General features: G+C 41.2%; 1 protein-coding gene across 2 annotated transcripts in view; it reads left to right on the top strand.

Moving 5' to 3' along the window:
• rerea (arginine-glutamic acid dipeptide (RE) repeats a) overlaps nt 1–25,134 on the top strand; it is a 137,991-nt gene that overhangs the window by 65,453 nt on the left and 47,404 nt on the right. For both annotated transcript variants that reach the window (XM_065285859.2, XM_065285858.2), the window contains exons 4-6: nt 20,939–21,044; nt 22,861–22,957; nt 24,226–24,330. In XM_065285859.2, coding sequence (XP_065141931.1) covers nt 20,939–21,044; nt 22,861–22,957; nt 24,226–24,330 — 308 coding nt within the window. The remainder of the gene's footprint in view (nt 1–20,938; nt 21,045–22,860; nt 22,958–24,225; nt 24,331–25,134) is intronic.

The raw sequence follows: 25,134 nt of genomic DNA, 5'->3' as shown, positions 1-25,134 counted from the left end.
CCATGAAGCTAACATGATGCTAACATGAATTAGCATGAAGCTAGCACGATGCTAACATGAATTAGCATGAAGCTAGCATGATGCTAACATTAATTAGCATGAAGCTAGCGTGAAGCTAACATGAATTACCATGAAGCTAGCATGATGCTAACATGAATTAGCATGAAGCTAGTAGGATGATAACATGAATTAACATGAAGCTAGCATGAAGCTAGCAGGATGCTAACATTAATTAGCATGACGTTAACATGATGTTAACATGAATTAGCATGAAGGTAGCATGAAGCTAACATGAATTCGCATGAAGCTAGCATGATGCTAACATGAATTAGAATGACGTTAGCATGATGCTAACATGAATTAGCATGAAGCTAACATAAATTAGCATGAAGCTAGCATGAAGCTAACATGACGCTAACATTAATTAGCATGAAGTTAGCATGATGCTAACATGAATTAGCATGAAGTTAGCATGATGCTAACATTAATTAGCATGAAACTAGCATGATGCTAACATTAATTAGCATGAAGCTAGCATGATGCTAACATTAATTAGCATGAAGCTAGCATGATGCTAACATGATTTACCATGAAGTTAGCAAGATTTATTTTGAAATTAGCATAAAGCTAGCATGAAACTAGCATGAAGCTAGTATGACTTAGCATGGAGCTAGCATGAAGCTAACATGACCAAACGACCCAACCCCCATGTCTCTATGATGTTCGGATCCAGAGATATAAGGCTTTGTTTATTATGCTGCTAGGGTGCTCATATTTGGTTGCTAGGGGCGTGGCTTAATAGCTCAATAAGAATCCTAAGAGACTGATTGGATGCCTGAGTAAAATAAGCCCACCCCCATGTCTCTATGACACTGTGCTGCAAAGATATCCATCTGGGCATTTTATAATGGCAGTCTATGGGATATGTTGCTAGGGTGCCCAAAAATGGTTGCTAGGGGCGTGGCTTAATAGCTTTGAAAAAATCCTGAGAGACTGATTGGATGCCTGAGTAAAATGAGCCCACCCCCATGTCTCTATGACACTGTAAAGCGAAGATATTCCATCTGGAACATTTTTATCCCCTTATATGGGCATGTTTCCTGTCCCGTTATAAGTCAATGGGGAATTTTGGGTGCCTCTTACACCCCAAGGGTGAAACTTACACCCCAATGTGATGTATGTTCTTACAGAGCCTGCCAGCCTCTTCAAATGTGGTAATTTAGAAGTTTCTACAAAATTCTCGCTCGCAGCTAGAACCCATCAAAGTTTGTCCAATGTTAAGTCAATGGGACTTTCGGAATTTTAATGTCCCGTTTTAGGAATTCTGTAAGTCGGATCTCTTCAAAAAGATATAGCACACTTCTTCAGACCAGTTAGAATGTCCGTGGAAAATTTGGTGAATGTAGCTTGAAAGCTGTCGGACGAGTTAGCCGCAGAAATTTCTCTCAGAAGAATAATAATAATATCTAGATAGAAAAGTTTGAAGACAAACTTTATGTTGGATTGACAAAGCCTAGCCTGAACGTTTAAAACAGATTGAGAGAAATTTAAAACAAGTTTAGTTTAGGATTATAACTTTCCGTAAACATGATACCAAAAGTTACCATGTTAGCATGTTTAGCACTAAGTTAGCATGATGTTAACATGAATTAGCATGAAGCTAGCATGATGCAAACATGAATTAGCATGAAGCTAGCAAGATGCTAACATGAATTAGCATGAAGCTAACATGATGCTAACATGAATTAGCATGAAGCTAGCATGATCCTAACATGAATTAGCATGAAGCTAACATGATGCTAACATAAATTAGCATGAAGCTAACATGATGCTAACATAAATTAGCATGAAGCTAGCATGATGCTAACATGAATTAGCATGAAGCTAGCATGATGCTAACATGAATTAGCATGAAGCTAGCATGATGCTAACATGAATTAGCATGAAGCTAGCATGATGCTAACATGAATTAGCATGAAGCTAGCATGATGCTAACATGAATTAGCATGAAGCTAGCATGATGCTACATGAATTAGCATGAAGCTAGCATGATGCTAACATGAATTAGCATGAAGCTAGCATGATGCTAACATGAATTAGCATTGTGCTAACATTAATTAGCATGAAGCTAGCATGAAGCTAACATGAATTCGCATAAAGCTAGCATGGTGCTAACATGAATTAGCATGAAGCTAGCATGATGCTAACATGAATTAGCATGAAGCTAGCATGATGCTAACATGAATTAGCATGAAGCTAGCACGATGCTAGCATGATTAGCAGGAAGCTAGCATGATGTTAGCATGATTAGCATGAAGCTAACATGAATTAGCATGAAGCTAGCACGACGCTAACATGAATTAGCATGAAGCTAGCACGATGCTAACATGAATTAGCATGAAGCTAGCACGATGCTAACATGAATTAGCATGAAGCTAGCACGATGCTAACATGAATTAGCATGAAGCTAGCACGATGCTAACATGAATTAGCATGAAGCTAGCACGATGCTAACATGAATTAGCATGAAGCTAGCACGATGCTAACATGAATTAGCATGAAGCTAGCACGATGCTAGCATGATTAGCAGGAAGCTAGCATGATGTTAGCATGATTAGCATGAAGCTAACATGAATTAGCATGAAGCTAGCACGACGCTAACATGAATTAGCATGAAGCTAGCACGACGCTAACATGAATTAGCATGAAGCTAGCACGACGTTAACATGAATTAGCATGAAGCTAGCACGACGCTAACATGAATTAGCATGAAGCTAGCACGACGCTAACATGAATTAGCATGAAGCTAGCACGACGCTAACATGAATTAGCATGAAGCTAGCACGATGTTAACATGAATTAGCATGAAGTTAGCACGACGCTAACATGAATTAGCATGAAGCTAGCACGATGCTAACATGAATTAGCATGAAGCTAGCACGACGCTAAAATGAATTAGCATGAAGCTAGCACGACGCTAACATGAATTAGCATGAAGCTAGCACGACGCTAACATGAATTAGCATGAAGCTAGCACGACGCTAACATGAATTAGCATGAAGCTAGCACGACGCTAACATGAATTAGCATGAAGTTAGCACGATGCTAACATGAATTAGCATGAAGCTAGCACGACGTTAACATGAATTAGCATGAAGCTAGCACGACGCTAACATGAATTAGCATGAAGCTAGCACGATGCTAACATGAATTAGCATGAAGCTAGCACGATGTTAACATGAATTAGCATGAAGCTAGCACGAAGCTAACATGAATTAGTATGAAGCTAGCAAGATTTATTATGAAATTAGCATAAAGCTAGCACGAAACTAGCATGAAGCTAGTATGACTTAGCATGGAGCTAGCATAAGGCTAACATGACCAAAAGACCCAACCCCCATGTCTCTATGATTTTCGGATCCAGAGATATAAGGCTTTGTTTATTATGTTGCTAGGGTGCTCATATTTGGTTGCTAGGGGCGTGGCTTAATACCTCAATAAGAATCCTCCGAGACTGATTGGATGCCTGAGTAAAATGAGCCCACCCCCATGTCTCTGTGACACTGTGCTGCAAAGATATCCATCTGGGCATTTTATAATGGCAGTCTATGGGATATGTTGCTAGGGTGCCCAAAAATGGTTGCTAGGGGCGTGGCTTAATAGCTATGGGGCGATCCTGAGAGACTGATTGGATGCCTGAGTAAAATGAGTCCACCCCCATGTCTCTATGACACTGTAAAGCGAAGATATTCCATCTGGGACGCTTTTATTCCCTTATATGGGCATGTTTCCTGCCCCGTTATAAGTCAATGGGGAATTTTGGGGGCCTCTTACACCCAAGGGGTACAGCTTACACCCCAATGTGAGGTATGTTCTCACAGTGCCTGCCAGCCTCTTGAAAAGTGGTAACCCACAAGTTTCTACAAATTTCTCGCTTGCAGCTATGACCCGTCAAAGTTTGTCGCAATGTTAAGTAAATGGGACTTTTCCGAAGTTTAATGTCCCGTTTTAGGAATTCTGTAAGTCGGATCCCATCAAAAAGATATAGCACACTTCTTTAGACCAGTCAGAATGTCCGTGGAAAATTTCGTGGATGTAGCTTGAAAGCTGTCGGACGAGTTAGCCGCAGAAATTTTAGTCTCAGAAGAAGAAGAAGAAGAAGAAGAATAATAATAAGTTTAAATACAATATCAGTATGTTGGCTTTGTCAAGCCAACATAATAACTAGATATTAAAGTTTGAAGACAAACTTTATGTTGGCTTGAAAAAGCGTAGCCTGAACGTTTAAAACGGATTGACAGAAGTTTAGTTTAGTAGGCTATCTGGCAGTTAGTATGTTTAAGTATGAAGCTAACATGATTAGCATGAAGCTAGCATGAAGCTAACATGATTAGCATGAAGCTAGCATGATGCTAGCATGATTAGCATGATGTTAGCATTATTAGCATGAAGTTAGCATGAAGCTAGCATGAAGCTAGCATGATTAGCATGAAGCTAGCATGATTAGCATGAAGCTAGCATGAAGCTAGCATGATGCTAGCATTATTAGCATGAAGCTAGCATGATGCTAGCATGATTAGCATGTAGCTAGCATGATGCTAGCATGATTAGCATGTAGCTAGCATGATGTTAGCATGATTAGTATGTAGCTAGCATGAAGCTAGCATGATGCTAGCATGATTAGCATGAAGCTAGCATGATGCTAGCATGAAGCTAGCATGATGCTAGCATGATTAGCATGAAGCTAGCATGATGCTAGCATGATTAGCATGAAGCTAGCATGAAGCTAGCATGATTAGCATGAAGCTAGCATGATGCTAGCATGATTAGCATGTAGCTAGCATGAAGCTAGCATGATGCTAGCATGATTAGCATGAAGCTAGCATGATGCTAGCATGATTAGCATGAAGCTAGCATGATTAGCATGAAGCTAGCATGATTAGCATGAAGCTAGCATGATGTTAGCATGATTAGCATGTAGCTAGCATGAAGCTAGCATGAAGCTGGCATGATGCTAACATGATTAGCATGAAGCTAGCATGATGCTAGCATGATTAGCATGAAACTAGCATGATTCTAGCATGATTAGCATGAAGCTAGCATGATGCTAGCATGATTAGCATGAAGCTAGCATGAAACTAGCAAGATTAGCATGAAGCTAGCATGAAGCTAGCACGAGGCTTGCATGATTAACATGAAGTTAGCATGAGAATAGCATGATTAGCATGAAGCTAGCATGATTTAACGTGAAGCTAGCATGATTAGCATGATGCTAGCATGATTAGCATTAAGCTAGCACTATTTAGCGTGCAGCTAACAAGATTTAACATGAAGTTAGCATGATTTAGCATGAAGTTAGCAAGATTTATTATGAAATTAGCATAAAGCTAGCATGAAACTAGCATGAAGCTAGTATGACTTAGCATGGAGCTAGCATGAAGCTAACATGACCCAAAGACCCAACCCCCATGTCTCTAAGATGTTCAGATCCAGAGATATAAGGCTTTGTTTATTATGTTGCTAGGGTGCTCAAATTGGTTGCTAGGGGCGTGGTTTAATACCTCAGTAGGAATCCTAAGAGACTGATTGGATGCCTGAGTAAAATGAGCCCACCCCTATGTCTCTATGACACTCTGGTGTAAAGATATCCATCTGGGCTTTTTATAATGGTAGTCTATGGGAGATGTTGCTAGGGTACCCAAAATTGTTGCTAGGGGCGTGGCTAAATAGCTTTGGGGCGATCCTAAGAGACTGATTGGATGACTGAGTAAAATGAGCCCACCCCCATGTCTCTACGACACTCTAAAGTAAAGATATTCCATCTGGGACGCTTTTATTCCCTTATATGGGCATGTTTCCTGCCCCATTATAAGTCAATGGGAAATTTTGGGGGCCTCTTACACCCCAGGGGTATAGCTTACACCCCATTGTGATGTATGTTCTTACAGAGCCTGTCAGCCACCTTAAATGTGGTAAGCCACAAGTTTCTACAAGTTTCTCACTCACAGCTATGACCCGTCAAAGTTTGTCTCAATGTTAAGTCAATGGAAATTTTGGGGTGTTCGAGACCCCCGTTTAGGAATTCGGAAGGTCCCATCAGTTAGAAAAGATATAGCACACTAAGTCAGACCAGTCTGAAGGTCTGTGGAAAATTTGGTGCATGTAGCTTGAAAGCCCTAGGACGAGTTAGTGTTTATAATTTTGGGGGGAGAAAAAGAATAATAATAATAATAATAAGTTTAATAGCAATAACAATATATTGGCTTTTTCAAAGCCAACATAATAATAATAAGTTTAATAGCAATAACAATATATTGGCTTTTTCAAAGCCAACATAATAATAAGATATAAGTTTAATAGCAATAACAATATGTTGGCTTTTTCAAGCCAACATAATAATAATAATAATAATAATAAAAAGCCCAGTAAGAACAGTACAGCGCATTTTCAATGCACTGTAATTATTTTATTGCTGTATTTTATTTACTATTCGAATAAAGGAATTTATCAAAAAATAGCCTGTAGCATTTACTTTTCGCAAACCTTGTGAGCATGCGAAACCAAACGCAGTGACCCTCGCGTCAAATGTTTTTTATTGGTTTTATAAAGTACAAACAGACCAGTTAGGGGTGGGCGGAATGACCAAAAATCTATTTCACGGAATGAGTCATTTTATTTCACGGAACGGAATATTTCACGGTATACATGTTTTTCAGTTTATATTGTTTTTGATGATAAAAATGTACAGAAATACATCACTCACTATAGCTTTAAACTAAATGCTCACCACAGTTTTAAAATATGAGGAATTTAAAGTTAATAATGTTAAAGAGAAAATGCCCAGAAGATAACAACAGATAAATCTTGATTAGACAGAATCAATCTTGTTTTTAATTGAGTTATTAATTTTATAGACTATTGAAGCTATAGTATGGCTTCATTGTATTTTGTATTTATGCATACATTACATTAAACATATGCAATATGTAAAATGAACAGGTATAAATATATGCAAAAACCTACAGACAGGATAAATACCTGTATATGAGAGAAGAAGTTCTAGATATTATAAATGTGACAGGTGCTATGATGTGATGATCATAAAGTTTGTTTTAAGGTCTTGACGCCCTTTACTTTCTATTACATTTGCATCTCTTTCTCGTCTTTCCGATCAAATATGTTTGTATAAGCAATTGGCGCGTCAAACTACATCGCTCCATCATCGCACGTGTCACTGATATAAACGCGAGTTTTGTCTTAGCTTGCTTAAAGTTCAGAAAACTTTACAACTATTAGCATTATGTGCGAGAAGAACTCTTTATTTGGCATCACAGCTCCTTGCGCGTGCCTAGAGATCTCTGCACGCGAGAGACCGGCCGGCTGCTGCATGAGGAGAGAGAAAGCGCGAGAGAGAGCGAGAGCGAGCAAGACAAGACTCTCGCTGCGTGACCCGCGGTGGATTCACTGGCACTTATTATAAAAATTACACAAATAACTCGTTCATTTTTTATAAGTGAACTATTTTACATGTTTCTCCGTCACACTCAGTCTAACATGCTGGAGGGCAGAGTTAGCCACGCCCACTTATTTGCATTCCGCGGAATAGACGGAATAGAAAAATCTGTAACGTCTGACATTTTATTCCGCGGTAACGGAGTATACCGTCATACCGCCCAGCTCTAAGACCAGTTATGAAAAACTGAGTGTGAGGGATTTGTTCACTTCACACAAAAAGATCTTGGAAAGAAAGAGATGACTAACTGTAGTAGCGTTTAGTCCAGTGGTTTTCAAACTGGGGGCCGGGGCCCCGAGGGGGGCCGCGAGATGGTGCCAGGGGGGCCCCAGTTTTATGACATTTTATGAAATACATTAATTTATCATGAATTCTGTGTAATTAAACCTAAAAAAAATAAGGCTACTAACCAAAAGCACTACTTTTTGTATAATTTAATGGTTTTTTATTAAAATGTTGAGTTTTAGAACAGTTTTTTGTCACAAATTTTCTTTGGGGGGCCGCGAAGGAATGCACCGTACACAAGGGGGGCCGCATGCTGAAAAAGTTTGGGAACCACTGGTTTAGTCCACTGTCTATAATAGCCTAATATACAGATCCCTTTTTTTAACCGACAACCGACAACTTTGACCGTTTAACGTTGATACGGTCAACCATCGGTCAAACGGTCATCGGTTAACATCCCTAACCTGTGTAATTTTTTTTTTTTTTTGATGAACAGAAAGGAAGATATTTTGAGAAATGTTTGTAACCAAACTGTTTGTGGACCCCATTTCAGTGCTCCAGACTGCCACAAAATGGTGGCATTTTGCCACCAAAATTTGAGAGTGTGCCACTGAATTTTACATCCAGTCGCACATGTGCGACCAGTAAATTTGACCTTTTTTTGTGATGTGACACTGAATTTAAAACAGCACATTGTACTTTCTGCATCTATCATCAAAGTATTTATTAGTAATACAGTGTCTTAGTAGAAATGTGAATATTTGGTTAGCATGTTGATTTACGGTATGTGCCCCTAAATTTTCTGGTTGCGCCCCTAAAATTTTCAGTTGGGGGCCACTGTGCTCGTAGTGAAAAAAGTTAGTCTGGAGCCCTGCATTTATTTCCATAGTAGGCCTATTCTTTTTTTCCTACAGTAGAAGTGAATAGGGTCCACGAACGGTTAGGTTACAAACATTTCTCAAAATATCTTCCTTTGTGTTCATCAGAACAAAAAAATGTATGTAGGTTTGTAACAACATTAGGCTAAGTAAATGATGACAGAATTTTCATTTTTGGGTGAACTATCCCTTTAAGCTAAATTTTCCAGACAGTCACATTATAACCCCTTGTTTTTAATGTTTGTTAATTATTGTACTAAAGCACGTCAACCATCGGTTTTCTGTGTGAGATAACTCTTTTGTGAAAATTGCACAGAGATGCAGGTGTAATTAGAGATTAGCAGAGCCCTGTTGTGAAATTGTGGGTAATGGCTGTGGCGGTGCATTAGGGCGGAGTACGAGCTGTTAGATCAGAGCCATTGTTGAGAGACTGCTAGCTGGATTAGATGACAGTGATCAAAACATTTCTCGGTGCCACTTTACTCGGGCCAAAAAAGAGTTTGTATATGAAGTGTGAAGTTATTTCGAAAACTAAAATGAGGTTAAGGAAAAAACTGCAATGTCCAACATATACCCAATGTGCAAAAGAGCAGGAGCTCTGGGCATTTACACCCTCCATGTGAAGCATTTCGATGTGGGGCTTGACAGCGTGTAATCGCTCACGCTCACGCACACACACACAAACACACCCTCGTGTGTGTTGTGAGTGTGTGTTTGTTTGCTTCTCGGAGAGCCGGCTGGTCAATACTTCAGGGCTGCAATCAGGGGAGGCTGTGCAATCAATATCATCACAGTGGGCTGGAAAATGTCCTCCGTGCACAACAGCTCTGCACAGACGAGAGAAAGAAAGGGCGGGAAATATGGCAAGAAAGAAAAACAATTGCAGGGAGGGGCAGTTCAAATGGTTGTAAATCTCAACATGCTTGCAAACAAACAGTGCTTTTCGGTCATCATACACAGACAGCTATGATAGTGGATTATCAGCTCGCAAATGCTCTTTGTCATCCCAACACTGGCTGAGCAGGGTTGTCAGTCAGTCAGCTGGAAGCTGATTGGTTGTCACAATGCAGGTGGGTGGGCCTATTGCTGAGGCGGAGGTATAATTTACCGACTGCTGCACAAATGATGCCGAGCAGCCATGAGCTATCAATAACCACACCCCTTCTCTCTCTCTCGCTCGCACACGCACATAGGCAGACGACCACATTGAGCTGTCACCCCCACTTTGCTTCGTCCTTCATCTCGGCAGACGCTAACGTGCACAGACGTTTCGTTTCTTGTTTTCATTCTAATCTAGTGCGATGTGGCGAGCCTGGTGCGGTTGCATGCCAGCTCGATTCGACATTAGCTTAGCGGTCGAGGCCAGTACCACGTTCTGCCAATTGAGAGATCAGTTTACTCCGAATGTACTACGGTACTTGATGAAAATGTCAAATGGCTGATGTCTCTACAGCCCTCCCCCCCCGACCATATGCTTGCATTTTCCTGCAGAATTAAGCACGATAAATTGTCAATGTGGCTTTAAGCCTGCATGTAACTGTGTGTGCTTGCAGCAACCCATTACATCTAATTAGATTGACCTCAGCTCTTATCTAGCAGGACTGTGTAGGCACTCCATAACAAAGAAGTGAGTTGGTGGCTGCCGGTGTATGCGTGTATGGATTGAAATACAGCTAGGTGGCATGCTGTGACTGAAAGCGTAGCCAGAGAGTCAGCCATGACCCTTGAACTCCAGCTGCCAGTCTCCTCCTCCTTTTCTCCTCATCTTTCCTGTCCTCTCTGCCGCAGGGAGATGCTTATCTCCTCTTCTCCTTGACACAGAGCTGAGGCCAGCAACTCCCCGTCTGGGCCGTCTCTCTAAAAGCGATGCACGTCGGCGAGGAGATCTGCTTCGTTTCCTCTCCGTCGTTGTTAATTTCGATTGGTGCGTGCATATGTGCCGCGCGTGTGTAATTAAAGGGAATGGAGAGGGATTGGAGGAGGCAGATGATCTCTCCTCATGCCTGTAGTGCAGGGCTTCTCTGGCAGATTGACAGTCTGGAGCACAGACAAGCAGCTCCCTGTGGCGCTCCTCTTTATTTCTCCCCCTCCGCCATGTAGGGGGCGGTTTCAGCTGCGTACACACGCTCATTAAAATCTAAACGTATGTGGAAGGAGAGTACGTGTGTCCCTGTCTGTCTGCGTGAGGTGGCATGGCATTCGATTGTGACTTCAGATGTATCATCAAGTCTGCGTCGTGTTTATACGAACGCTCGTCATTAGTAATTGGCTCCGTTGCGGTTACGGTACCCATGGCGGAGGGTGGGGCTCCAGCTGGCGTGATGTCACAGGCCGGTTAGTTCACCGTCTGTCCACACACTCGAGCTCTCTGATTAATCTTAAGAACCTCATGCTGTAGTTTCAAGATTCAAGGTTACTTTATTGGTCCCTTAGGAAATTTGTCTCGTTTCTTCTAGATTGTTGAATGTTTGCCCATGCGTGATCTGGATCAGTGTGCAGGTCTTTCATTTTGGCTGCTTGGTCAAATTCCAGGGCTCCTTTAAGTGTGAGATATTACAAACTAAAAAATTGCAGAGTTGGATGTTTAAAAGAGGAATCGGTGAGATTCCCAGTGTGTGATGAATCAGAAGTCAAGCTGGAACAGCTCTTGGTTTGCCTTAATGTTCTTATCCACTAAAGTGTATTTGGTGAAGACCACTTCCTGCTGAGTGGCATTGTAAGAGACCGCATGTCTGTCTCTTTCTCTGTGCCTTTGTTTATCTTCGCCTCTGTCTTGAATAGTATAGACGCTCTTTTTCAAAACCTAGTGAGCTGCCTTTTATCTGGGGCCTACACGGATAACTGCCTCGATGACAACATCCTAACAGAATGTATAAGTTTTAGTAACTGATATGTTGTGTATATAAAGTCTTGTTAAGAGATTTTATGAATTTTATGTTTTTATCTTTTAAGTTATTTGTTAAGTTATTACATTTACATTACACAATGCTTTGCTGCGCTATGTTAGGCTAGGCTTCGTTTCTTTATGCTTTGCTACGTTACGTCATGCTTGGCTGCGCTACGTCATGCTAGAGCTGGCGAATAAACTTCTCAGATTCTCATGCGTGTCTCATCAGTAAAGCCGGCTCGGTGATTAGTAGTAAACCGCTATCACCTGTTTTCAGATGAAGCAACATTTACTACACAGAGCAGTATTTCACCGAAAGCTAGGAAAAATCGCGTTCATAATCGTCTTCGATTATGAAAGCGATTTTGCCTTGCTGCGTCAAGCTGGGCTTCGTTGCGTCAAGCTGGGCTTCGTTGCGTCAAGCTGGGCTTCGTTGCGTCAAGCTGGGCTTCGTTGCGTCAAGCTGGGCTTCGTTGCGTCATGCTGGGCTTCGTTGCGTCATGCTGGGCTTCGTTGCGTCATGCTGGGCTTCGTTGCGTCATGCGTTGTTTTTGTTTAAAAAATAGTATTGTGCATTGTGGGATTACCTTCCAAGTAAATGATACATGTGATGATGCCTTAATGTTTGGACAAAATAAACTTCGAAAGCAGTGTGATGTTACTATTTACCTGAGTTTGCCTGTAATTCCTCACAAAGCTGTCTACATAGCCAGCTCACTAGGATTTGCAGCTCTAGTGTTCATAAATATTCCCATCAGCTGATATTTTCTAACTGACCCACTTCAGACCTGTTAAATCACTTCTCTCTGTCTCTTTTAAACCTACTTAAACAGAAAACGTTTTCTATTCTTAATCCAAAACTGCTGAGATGCAAGTATACTAGCCAATGAAAGTTGAGCACGGTAATCAGCCCAATCAAATAATCAGGACTGAAGTGAGTCTCCAATGCAATAACAGCTTGAGTAGAAAAAAACAAGAACAAAGACCATTGTGTTAGACTACAGCAGGGAGGAAAGAAAGGGTTTGTGCAGTATCTGCCATCACAACCCGCTTTCCCTGCATCAGCTTGGCTCACTATACCCCAACCACACTGATCGATTAGCCGTGGCTTAACCAAGACTTCTCATTTCCTGACTCCCATTACTCTGCTCCATCACACCCGGCACTGCTCGGCAACCCATGCTGGTAGTCTCAATGCTGGGATAAACCAGCCAACCAAGCCTGGTTTACATTTAAGCACACCCCCACCCTTCTTTCTGTAAAGGGCCTTACAGCTTGTTTCATTTATAGATCAATCTTGTAAACACACTGCTTTAAAAAAATCTACTTCCATACAAATCCAGATTTTAAAGGCATCATAGGTGTGCTCCAGACACAAAGGCCATTTTGAAGGAAGGCAGCATTTAGTGGGAAAGGTAGTCCAATAATGCATTATATAAAATTAAATCTAAGGGATGAATGAAATATATTGCGATGTTTACTTATGCTTTTTAAAGTATTACATTGTTGCCTGTATTAAAACTGATTTAATATGTGACTCAAATAGCAGTGTTTGTATGATGTACAGAGATGCCAATGCCAAGCATGTCAGAAAACAGTTGGCAAGGATGCAGCTCACTATGTTTTGGAACAAATCTACTCTTTCTCCATTAAGTCTATATTAATGCCAGTCGCCACTGTGCGACCAATGCCTGTGGATCAGCCCTTTTCACCCCACCATGATCCTGTCTGTGTTTATCTATGAATGCATGGCTGCTCCCCTCCCTGGCGAGTGAAACGGTCCAGTCATTAGGCCACACTAACAAGGCAGCACATTGTCTCTCTCTCTCTCTCCCTCTCTACTTTCATTCAGGAAGTAGAGACGTGAGCAGGGACTCAAGGCTAAACCGAGCCTGGTGCTTATGCGACTGATCCGCCGTCGCACCCTCTACAGATCCAGGACTGGATAAGCTCACGGGCTCATGTGTTTTGCCTTTGTGCTCAAATGTTTGGAGATGTTTCACATTTCTGGGAGGCTGTTTCACCAGCCTTGCTCTCGTGTAGTACATTATCTAACCGGCCGTGTGACAAGGTTGTGTCAGGGTAGCTGTAGAATTATGGGGTAACTCTATACTACGCCAATGACCGCTGAGGTCATGAACACAGACCTGGCGTCCCCAGAGCTCACAAGCATTTTCCTCTCCGAGTCGCAGTGCTTCGGTCTATAAATCTACAGTGTCAGCAGCCATTTAGGGCTGGCACGGTCAGGTTTTAGATAAGATGTTACCCAAGACGAAGGATCGGGTCAAATGTAAAGTCAGCAATGGATTCAGCAACAGTCATAGTACAGATAAAGCAGAGACGCTTTAAATTAGCCGCTAAATGATTGTAAGAAAACCGTGATGTTTGTCTGTTGCCTTTGTGTTATTTCACGGTATCTGGTGTTTATCTCATCAAATTCAATTCAGACTCCGGTAAAACAATTTATTTTTCTACGGTGCTTTGGATTCAGCAGTAGCGCAGTAAATATCATCTTGCTTCGAAAGAAAGTACTCTTGATGGTTGTATAATCATTCATTTCCTACCATTGTCTCCATTACTCTGAAACAACAAGGGCAAGGGGAAAAATAGCACATTTTAGCTTTTCATAAACAATTATCTTATCTTCCCTCTTACATGTTTTAGAGATAAAGATGCAATGTGTAACTTTTATTTTAAATGTGCAATGTGTAACTTTTATTCTTGACAGAAATGCAATATAATATACATAGCTATATTATTAGGGGTGTATAAAGACATTACATAATAAACTGTATTGTTTTTATTACCTTAGAATGAGCCATTTTTATCTACATGCACAGTGGGTCTCCTTACATGGTAGTTGGTTTCATGTTTTTTTACAGTAGCCCTAAGTGGACAAACTGTTTTAAAGAGTACGGCTGCACGAGAATTCAGAAATGATCATTACCGTGATAACAGTACATGTGATATAAATATCGCGGAGAGTTGCGATAATTAAAAAACATTTTTGTGTGTGTCGTTTATTTTTTAATGGATAGCAACTTCTAAGTCAAAAAGTATAAAAGTTGTAATAACTTAAGTAAATTCAATTGTTTTTTCAATTTATACCAACTCCTCACCATTCAAGAAGTTGAAATTACTTATTAATTCAAGTTGTTTAAACTTAAAAATTTAAGTGAATTTCTTATACTGTTATGCTGCGTTTACACCAGCCACGGTAGAGGCGGCAAGTGCAGGTTACTTACATGTTAAGTAAATGCAAAGACGTGATTAGGCATCCGGCATAGCACGTTTTTGCCGCCTCTACCGCGGATGGTGTAAGCGTTACATTATACTATTGGCAAGACCACAGGCGCAAAGGTGAACCTAGAGCGTTGCCGTGGGAAACGCGCGAGTTCGAATTCCGCGCCGCGTTAACCAATCAGGAGCTTGCTGTAGTAGTGACGTGATTACAGGAAGCGAGCGGAGTGGTGTAGTCTCCGCGGAGTCGCAGAAGCCCCTCCCATGACGCGGATTTCCGCGTGAATTTCTCGAATGACTAGAATTTCACCCGCGGCTTTCACGCGAGAATGAAGCGAGTGAACTCAAATGTTCAAGCGTCCAACTACGCACGAATAGCGCGTTTTTGCCGCCTCTTCCGCGGCTGGTGTGAATCCACAGTAAGGAAATTATATATCGCAAGAAATATCGTTACCCCACCATCCAACAGTAGAATCACATACCGCATATTTTTTTCAATATTGTGCAGCCCTACTAAAGAACATGTTTCATACCTACATTGTATCAAACGACAACATATTTGTCCTGTGCCAGCTACCGTAGCTTCTCTTAGCGTTTCGAAATTGAGGTTGGTTGCTATTCACAATTTTGCCACTAGAAGCCACTAAAAAACCCACATTGCACCTTGCGACACTTGCATCCATTGGTGCTTGGAGACTGCTGTCAATCATGTCTTAGGATCCACCCCCTTCTATCATGTCCAGCCCACAGCACTTTAGTCAATAAGGAGAAGAAACGGTTCTGAAAGGGGTAAATGGGGGAGGGAAAATAAGCCAGTCACACCTGCCGTGGGTAGCTACCCAACACACGCTGTGATACACATCACAGCCACTGCCTCTTCATATCAAACACACCTGATGTGATATCCCCGACGTCCAGCACAGGAAATAGCCTGCGAGATCAAGAACCAGGGTGAGGAAATAGACACGGAGATTATGTGAACAGCCGAGAGTCGAGTGTTTTAAGTGCTTTGTTTTCGAGTGAGATCCGAGCGGCGGTCTAGTGGATGCAGAGGTAGCAGGGAGATCTCAATTGGCACTATTTGTACACCCAGCATGGCGTGAGTCACCGTTGAAAAAACAGGAATGATGACGTCTGCGCTACCAATATGTATTAACATTCAAAGTGAATAGGGCATACTAACACGCATAATCAATCATTTGTAACTTTGATATCATCTCTTTAAATAGTTCAGATTTGTTCACGATTTTAATGATGTTTTGCAAACAATAAAACAGTCAGACATGGATAAAAATAAATAGTACACACAAATATACTTTAATGTTGAATAAACGTTAAGAGTACAGTATTTGATTTTGGGTCACTTTAAGATTTGGCTAAAACAATGTATCTCAAAAGGCTGCCTAAAGTTGCCTTTTAGCAAAGTATACTTAGCATACTTACAAATGCCGCCTAGGTAGGCAGCGCCCTATGTTTTGAAACTGAGCCTGCTTGTTTGGATTTGTCCCACAGAGCGGGGGTGCAGTTTTTGTTACACTAAAAATCTCTCCCTTTGAACTGCCTAATGCTCATCAAACCCAATATAGAGAGCGGCTGACAGATGGGCAGACTTTGTTCAGAGTGAGTCGAGATTTAATATCTAAACAGCAGAGGGAGAGAGAGAGGCACCCGGTGTTTAGCAGCATAAAGGTTCTGACTGTGCTGGCATCACAGCTGTGACTCCCGCCCGCTTCTCCCACCCTCCCTCCCTCCATTTGTTCTTGTAGACAGGCGGAGGAGTAATCTGTACACGGGCTTTTGCAGGGGAGAAACATGTCATCAGCACTTGTTTACCATTATTAGTTTCAGTCTGACAGTGGCAGGGCAGCACAATTGCTCTCCTTTAAAAAAAAAACAGCTCGCGCTGAAGGGAGGATTGAACTGTGAACCGGATGACTTGAGATGCACACTAGACACATTCTTGAAGAAAAGTTAGTTTAAAGAAAAGTTGGGTGCACAACAAAGTTTATATGGTCATAAAAAGCTTGCTTTATTCCATAAGTGTACCACAAATATAAAGTTGTGTGGTTACTTGCAGTGTTGGGGGTAACGCATTACAAGTAACGCCCATTACGTAATAATATTAATATAATCATCCTACCTTCAGTGGTTCTTTTGTTATCAGCTCTTGAATATGGGTAGGTTTCTGCAAAAACACCACATTTTGAGCAAAAAGCAGAGATAATTCCATTTTTGTGACGGACTTTTCATAGAGATCCCATTCAGAGCGATCTTTAAAACAGACACGGACATGCAGTCGCTTGCCATAGGGCAATACTTCCGGGTTTAAAAAGTTGTGGAAGGCCACCTGGTGGATAATAGCGGTATTGCGGAAAGACAGAAAATCTCGTCATTGGCAGAGAAGCGTTTTCTCTTGATTGACGAGATATCTCATCAATGGCGGCGAAAGAGTTAAAAGTAACATAAGCATTACTTTCCATGAAAAGTAACTAAGTAATGCAATTAGTTAATTTTTGGTGGGTAACTTAATATTGTAATGTATTACTTTTAAAAGTAACTTTCCCCAACACTGGTTACATGAGCATGTTTTATTTTCCTAAGGGGTGGAGCCAGAATGCAAGTTTCTTAAAGTTGGTAGTGTTTAAAAAAAAAGTGAAACACAGTAAGAGATGTCTACCTAGTACATGTTTACTTATTAAGTGTTTAGAGTGCAGTCCGACACCATGTCCTTTAGATGTTCCTCTCTGTCGTGCTTCTGCTGTTTATGTGTTATGTTCATAAAGACATGTTTTTCCCCTTTTTAAAAAGAACACCCACACTGGAAAGGCTACATGTTTTTCTTTACACAAAATGGTTTTGTTCACAGAGCTGTTTAAGGGCTTATAGGGCTGTGTTTTTCCTCTCTGTGTCACTCACGCACGTACAGCTGTGAGCCGAGGTCCAGATGGAAGTGCTTGTGTGTGTATATGGAGAGAGCTGTGTCTGGTCTGTGTCTGAGAGGCAGTTAAAGAGAAAGCTAGCAAGCATTGAGCAGAAACTCTGGTACATCTATCATGTACGGGAAGAGTGAGCCCATCCTGCCTGCCTGCCTGCTTTCTCACTAATCATATCACGTTTAAAGAGAAGATTAGCTTGTAGATCCGTCTCCCGAGGTCTCAAAACACAAAAACATATACAGAAATAGAGATCACCAGTGTTAGAAATGTAGTTTTTCTAATAACATTTCAGTTTGGCATTTCATCCAGTTTGCTACGATCGCACCAATGCATTCAAATGCCCTTTTTTTGCAACCAAGGCCCTCATCGCCAATTTTAAGAAACCACTTCCCGCATCTTCTCTTAAAAAAAGAGGAAATCCTGCTTTTTTTCAATGCTCGTGCTTCGGTGTGGTGATAGTCTCTGCATTGCTTTTCACAGGAGACAAAAGAATGCTCTGGAGCTGCTTGACAGAAAAGCACAACATAATGGTTAGAAAATAAACACATTTTTCTATTAACATGCGATGCATGGACAGCTGGAGGGTCTGGCTTTGCTTAGCAATGGGTCGGTTATATGAGAAGTTGAGAACAGAGTTTTAGGACCCTTGCTGTGTCTTTACAATCTCTTTAATATAAAACTGCCCATGTTAACAGATAAGGCTGTTGCGGCAGACACCATGTTTATCAATAATTATAAAAGAAGATGTCAACCAATAGCATCAAGCTTGATTTCTCAGAGATGGTAGTAGCAGCTTCTGTCAGGTTGGTACATGTAATAAACCATGACTAATTCAAACGCCGTGTGCGCACGGATTCAGTTCACGTAATTGTCCTCTCATTACCACCTCGGCTCTTCGTCCAAGCATGGCTCAAGAGTCTACCTCTGCGCACCTCTTTAATTCTCACATCACTAATGAATAGTCCTCACACTCTTTATTCTGTGATGTGTGCCACACATGAGGTTATTATTAGCCTGCTAGCTCCCTGTAGGAACCCCAGCTGTTGGAGCGTTAGTGGAGACTGTGTAACACCCCTGGAAAAGACTCCACCCTCCCCGATTCACCCTCCGGCTCTCCGGTCCCAACCGGACTCGTAAAGTCCAGCTTCATTCTCAATGGACTCACACACGGGCTGTGCTGTAATTAGTGATGCCCACTGTGTTCATCATTTCACCCTGTTTCGCCTCTCTTCTGCCCTCTTTAGGCTGCACTCGGGTCCTCTAGCCGAGTACGTGTGAGAGACTAGAGCCAAGTATCGCGATACTGCCTGTGTTGTGATAGGGCGTCGCGACAGATGATTTAATATTAGGATCATTGAACTACTTAATTGTTCATGCTACCTCTGTGAATTATGCAAATCAGGTAGCTGTGCAAAAAACAGCTATTTATACTTCACATATACACGTATGCATTGTGTGTGTGGATAGATATAGATGTGTATATTGGCACATTGGTGCAGTGTTTGGAGAGGTGTGTTTGAGCCGTGCTGGGATCAACCGGATGAGGAGAGACTCGGGGAGGGAGGGAATGCTGCGTGGAATGTCACTAATCAATTCAACATTGTAATTGTAATGGGCTCCTCGCCTCTGCCTCCATTCGGCTGCCTCTCTCTGCCTCAGAGTGCTTATCTTGATAATTTGATTCTGCGTGGTGATCTGCTCAGTGTAACATGCAAACATAATTAGGGTCTGATAATGAAACAGTCATTTCCAGCTCGAGAGCAGTAAAAGGGAAAGGTCGCCGGATTCAGCCACGTAGTCATTGCATTTTATGCGTTTTTAAGCAAATAAGGAGCTGCTCCGGACATCACAAATATCTAAAATAGTGCGGTCGGTTCTCAAACTCTGTGCTAATGTGTGAATGCATTGTTGCCACATGTTAGCCTCTTTTTAAATTCATCCATGCCCTTTAGATCACAATTAAACTGTGTATATGTTGGGGGGTGATGGCCACTCCTTCATGTTCTGGTCTCCATCAGCCTCCATGCTCAGCTTGACTGAAACACCCCAGAGGAACACAGGTTGTCTCCCCATCTGCAGTGTATCAGGCAGTGACAACACTTCTGATGAGACACAGAAGTGGCCCAGTTAGAATCAGGGCGATGGTGAGATGCTTTTTAATCTCATTTAAATCCATGCAAATAGAAACAGAGGCACACGTTTAGTTTAGAATAATTCCTGGTCTTTTCGGCAAAACATTCTTCTCTTCGACTTACTACTGTGGCTAGACAGAGAAAAGATGCTTTTGTTTTCCATCTTGGATAGTCTTAGGAAAACTCACAGCTCTCCATGTACGCTCACACTCTCTCTGTGGTTTCCGCTGACCTCAGTAAAGGTAGCAGAAGTCTTGAAATTTTTTAACGATGAGCTCACTGCCAGTCCTCAAGCAACCCCTCCTCGACAAGCCCCGGAGCTCTGCATGAAATGAATCTAATAGTAGGACTCTTGGCTTTCTAATCCGCCCTGCTTTATTTCAATAAGCTGGCACCGTGATACTCAGCCTTTGTAGGAAATCTGTAGTCATACTAAAGATGTGATTTCTGGCCGCAGCTTCAGGGGTCTTGTTGCTTGCTTCTGCTGAACTGTAAGGTCCTTTAAAACCATTTGAATGGTCAGTTGAGTTTGTGTAAGCGGATAATAAATATTTCATGTCAGGGAATAAAAACAGTATTTTGCCCTTTTCTTCATTCTCACCACCAGTCTCTCTCTGAAGTGCCTTCGGGAGGTCTGGATGCAACTCGGTGCTGTCACTTGCTGGGCATTTTGGGGTACTGCAGCCAGACTGGCACTTCATGCAGTTCTCCGGACGGACAGCGGGTGGCAGAGTTCAAAGTGCAGCTGTAAGAGGAGGGATTTGCATTTGATATGTTTGGCTTGAAACAAAGCTGGCTTTATTTGTCACAGATGTGTGGCCGGTGTGGGTGTATTTAAAAAAGATGTATTTATCATCTTTTTTTTGTGCTTTGATCTAAATTTTCACTCTCAATGTTTCCTCACCTACTAGCCACACATGGTCATCGTGCTGTGTACTTCATTAAATAATTAAACGCTTGCAATCCCTTTTTAATTGACTTTGATCCACCCTGGGCTTTTGGCATAGTACGGCTGGAGCTATCAACCCCATAAAGCCTGTGTTTGTCAGGGGCCAATTTGTGACACTGTTAACAAACAAATGATGTGAGTTTATTATTAAATGTGTTTTTATTTTTTATTCTTCTAGAGTAAACGGGACCATCTGTTGATGAATGTAAAATGGTACTACCGCCAGTCTGAGGTACCTGACTCTGTCTACCAGCACCTGGTGCAAGACCGCAACAATGAAAACGGTAAGTGTGTATATATGTGTGTGTGTTTGACAGAAAATCCATCAAGATCTTCTTTTTAAGAGTCCCTCCCACCCCTATCATTTGTGTAACCACCTCTGGTTATTGGTTTGTAAAGTTTCATAGAAAACGGCATCTCACATAAATGAGGATTCAGGGAAAATGCCACCCTCCTGCTCTTGTTTCCCTGGCAACGCTCCCTCAAGAGCGACAGCGGGGCCGTGAAGTGCAAATAACTTTCATCGTAATGTGCCCCCGGAGCTCTCATTCTCTCGACTATCAGCAGCAAATCTGAGCTTGATACACACATCAGGCAGTAATAACAGACCGGGGGCTCTGCTTGGCCGAGGCTTTGGCACTTTGATTCACAATGCACTCTAATAAAGCATTAAAAAGGCAGTCTCTCTTGCCGGCCAGCTGGATCACCTGCTGCATCAGTGACCTGAAGAAGTCCCTGGTTTAGTCAGAGATTGATGTTCATCTTTTCAAATCCAAGTTGAAAATGATTTTTAGGCGAGCCCTTTCTGAAAAATGTATGATTTTGTCAAAGATATTTATTCCTAAATATGTAACTAGGGCTGTTGAAATTACAATACCTGTGAGATTATGCTGTTGTCAATGCTAGTTTCAATACCACACTATATGCTATTGTACTGCTGTATTGTATACAATAAAATAGAAATATGTGACCCTGCCTGTAAAAAAAAGTCTTTCTTGTGACTTACTAGAACGTTTTGTGAAAATATAACCTTAATATCTTTAATAATCAGGGTTCCCACGGGTCCTTAAAATCCTTGTTTGTGAATCTGGGTGAAAAAAATCAAGCCCCTGGGAAGTTTTTGAAAATATACATAAATGGATACAGGTCATTGAAAGTGCTTGAATCTATTTTATGCAAGAAGTTTTCTGGAAAACGATATTATTCCCTGTGTAGTGTAGGATAATTTCAGTAAATTCTAGACTTTTTAAGCACACGTGCTAAACTGTTCGCTTTAAATGCTTATATCTTCTATATGCAAATGTTGATTCGTACCAAAATGATTTTTTGCATTGTTGTGTTTGACACATAAAGTCTTGGGTTACTTATGTAACTGCTATTTCCTGAGAAGGGAATGAGACGCTGTGTCTCCGTTGCCATACTTCCTGCATCCCTGTAACGCCGTCTTTTGCAATATTTCAGATAGGGATATACTTCCTGGCTCCCACGTCACCCTGTCTTTGTCGTTAAGCCTCACCATTGGTTGAATTTGATATACACATTCAGACGCACTTACCCCTGGAGGCGTCCCTAAAGTGTCACCGCAGTGACGCAGCGCGAGTTCCCTCGAAAGGGAACTGTAACAATGTATCTTAAAAGCTCTCACTTGAAATGTGTCCCCACATTTAGTCCTTGAATTTGAGGGTATTGAACCTGGAAAGTCCTTGAAAAGTCCTTGAATTTGAAGTTAACTAAGGTGTGAGAACCCTGAATAATGCTTGTGTAAGATCATGCCAATGATTGAGATTAAAGTAAAATCAGTGAGTGAAATCAAACTTTAATGCTCCATATCAGAGGACTACAGACTGGATTAGCCTGGATTTTACAGACACTGTCACATTTTGTAGATTTGCATTACTTATGTTTTTTTTTCAAAAGCCATAATACTTTTGATGCCATATCATGCTATATTTCATAGCCATGTAGGAGTCCCTGCATCAATCTGGTTTCTTTTGTGTCTCGCCTGCAGTTATTGTGTGTGCACATTTTTATTAAAGAGTGTCTGGATGCCTCTCACGCACTGTATCTGCTTTCTGTCTCTCTCGCTCTCTCTCTCTCCAGATTCTGGTCGAGAGCTGGTTATTACAGATCCCGTGGTTAAGAGCAGAGAGCTCTTCATCTCAGACTATGTGGACACCTATCATGCTGCTGCCCTCAGGTAACACGCACAAAAAATTAAATCTAGCTGTGATCAGGAATTTATGAGTTTACCCGCAGTGTGTAACAGTAAATAATAGAGCCCCTGTATGCATTATATTGAAAGGATATAACCGTTAAGACCGTTAACTGACATTTTGATCCTCTGTTTACAGCAGACATGGTCGTGTCAGCACAGGCTAGCATTTTACAGCCATTCTGCATTAAAAAAAAACCAATTACGCTTTTTGCAATAAGGCTTAGGAAAAAGAGGACAGGCATGCTTATTGTCAAGAAACCAGATCCACTCAGTCTGTCTTTACCCATGTGATGTATTTTTCCCCCTTTTCTTCCCTCCCTCTTAACTGAAACCATCTGGAGGCAGCACACTAAGCCACAGCTCTGAACCGCTGATTTCAGGGCAAATTAGCTGCAACTTCTGCTGCACAGAAAGCCCTTTGATTTGACTTATTACAGGGCTTTAGATAAACTCTGTGAATTCCTCAGGCGTGTCGTAATGCCTGCTCCAAACCTCATGTACTTTTCATCTTACGAAGATGCTATTGAACCACCTTGGATTGTACAAACACTGATGCCTTTTATTTTGATGGGCCCTGATGTTGAAATGTAAAGTGCTGAAAAGGGGGATTTGTTAAAGAATGTCAAGATTTGCCTTGTTTTTTGTTGTGACATGGCACCTGTGGTGACTGTCATAATATGTATGTCAAATGGGATGGAGGGAAGGGACATTAAAGCCATAATATGTAAAATTTGTGTAATAAAAACCCAAAACTTGCACAATGTGATATATTTCATGCAGTTGTGTGCCAACATTATCCCAAAAGTTCTTAAAAGACTTGTAAATCCAAACAGTTTTTAAATAATGGCTCGTCCCTAGTCATCGTTGCCTAAAGTAATATCCCCGCTATCCTCGGTTTCCGCTTGTAGAAACAATGTCAACACATGTGCCTTGCAGCTAATTCATACGTCTCTGGATGGTGAAGATAACATCGGCCATTGTTACACTCTCCTTCATAACGTCATTATTGTTTTAAACAAATCTGACCTCTAGTGGTCAAATCCTACATACTGTGCCTTTAAATCATGCAACGAGGAGTTATTTTAGGGCCTGGCGCACAACCGTGGCAATGCATGTGCAAGCCGTTTATTCTAAATTTAAGAATCAAATACTTAGAAATTTATATCATGTACCAGATGCTTTGAGTAAATGTGGAAATGTGTTTGCACCTTGAAATGAGACTGGTTTGTTTGCTCGATTTTGCTTTGCAGGGGGAAATGTAACATTTCACACTTCTCTGACATATTCGCTGCCAGGGAGTTCAAAGCTCGAAGCGACTCTTTCTTCTACATCTTAGGATATAACCCAGAAACCAGGTGAGCTGTTACTGACTTCAATAATCCCTTATCCTCCTTAGGCATATACTGTTTTAAGATCTTGGTGTGTTGCAAATATCGTACAAATAGAAGTGTTATGATAACCGTATCAGGCTTGCAGTTGCTGTTTTATTTACTTTAAATTGTCCAAAAAGACTTGTAGGCAGTTTGATCATGGATAAAATCTAAGTTATATTGATCTGGGTTTTTTAACAAGGGAAGTCTACATGTTGAGTTTTATTTTCCACCTCCACTTGTGCTTAAAATCAATAAAGCTTACTGCTTGTTATGAATATTTAAAGTACCAATACAGCTGGGAGGGCATGAAATTAGTTTTTCTTGCATATCTGTTTATAATACAAGGCAAATATATAGTAACTTGTTTGTGTTATCATTTATGTACTGTTGTATGTAACTTGACACCAGCCTAAAGCAGCTGCGAAAAGCTAATGCACTGATCTAGGTGTTGTTCTGAATGTCAGCTGAATTTTTGGTGTGGTCTTGTCTTGTTGTGACTATATTGTTGTGGTTATAATAAGGTTTAACAGGCATATAATACTGGTTTGTATGTCTCTTAGTAGTTAATGGACTGCTTTGACCAGAATAAAGTTGAATCATTTTGAGAAGAGCGAGGAAAAAGTGTTCATGATGTGAAGGCTGATGGTTTTAAGCTTTTGTTGTCAAGATTTCCTAAGCAGCAGATAATTATTAAATCCCAAGACTTAAAGGGATAAAAATCCCTGCATGATTTGCTCACCCTCGAGCAATCTAAGATACACATGTCCATCATCTTTCAGACAATTA

Source organism: Paramisgurnus dabryanus, chromosome 21, assembly GCF_030506205.2.
Source record: "Paramisgurnus dabryanus chromosome 21, PD_genome_1.1, whole genome shotgun sequence".
NCBI classification, from domain to species: Eukaryota; Metazoa; Chordata; class Actinopteri; order Cypriniformes; family Cobitidae; genus Paramisgurnus; species Paramisgurnus dabryanus.
The sequence above is the reverse complement of the archived record's forward strand: the minus strand, read 5'-3'. Positions and strand labels throughout refer to the sequence as shown.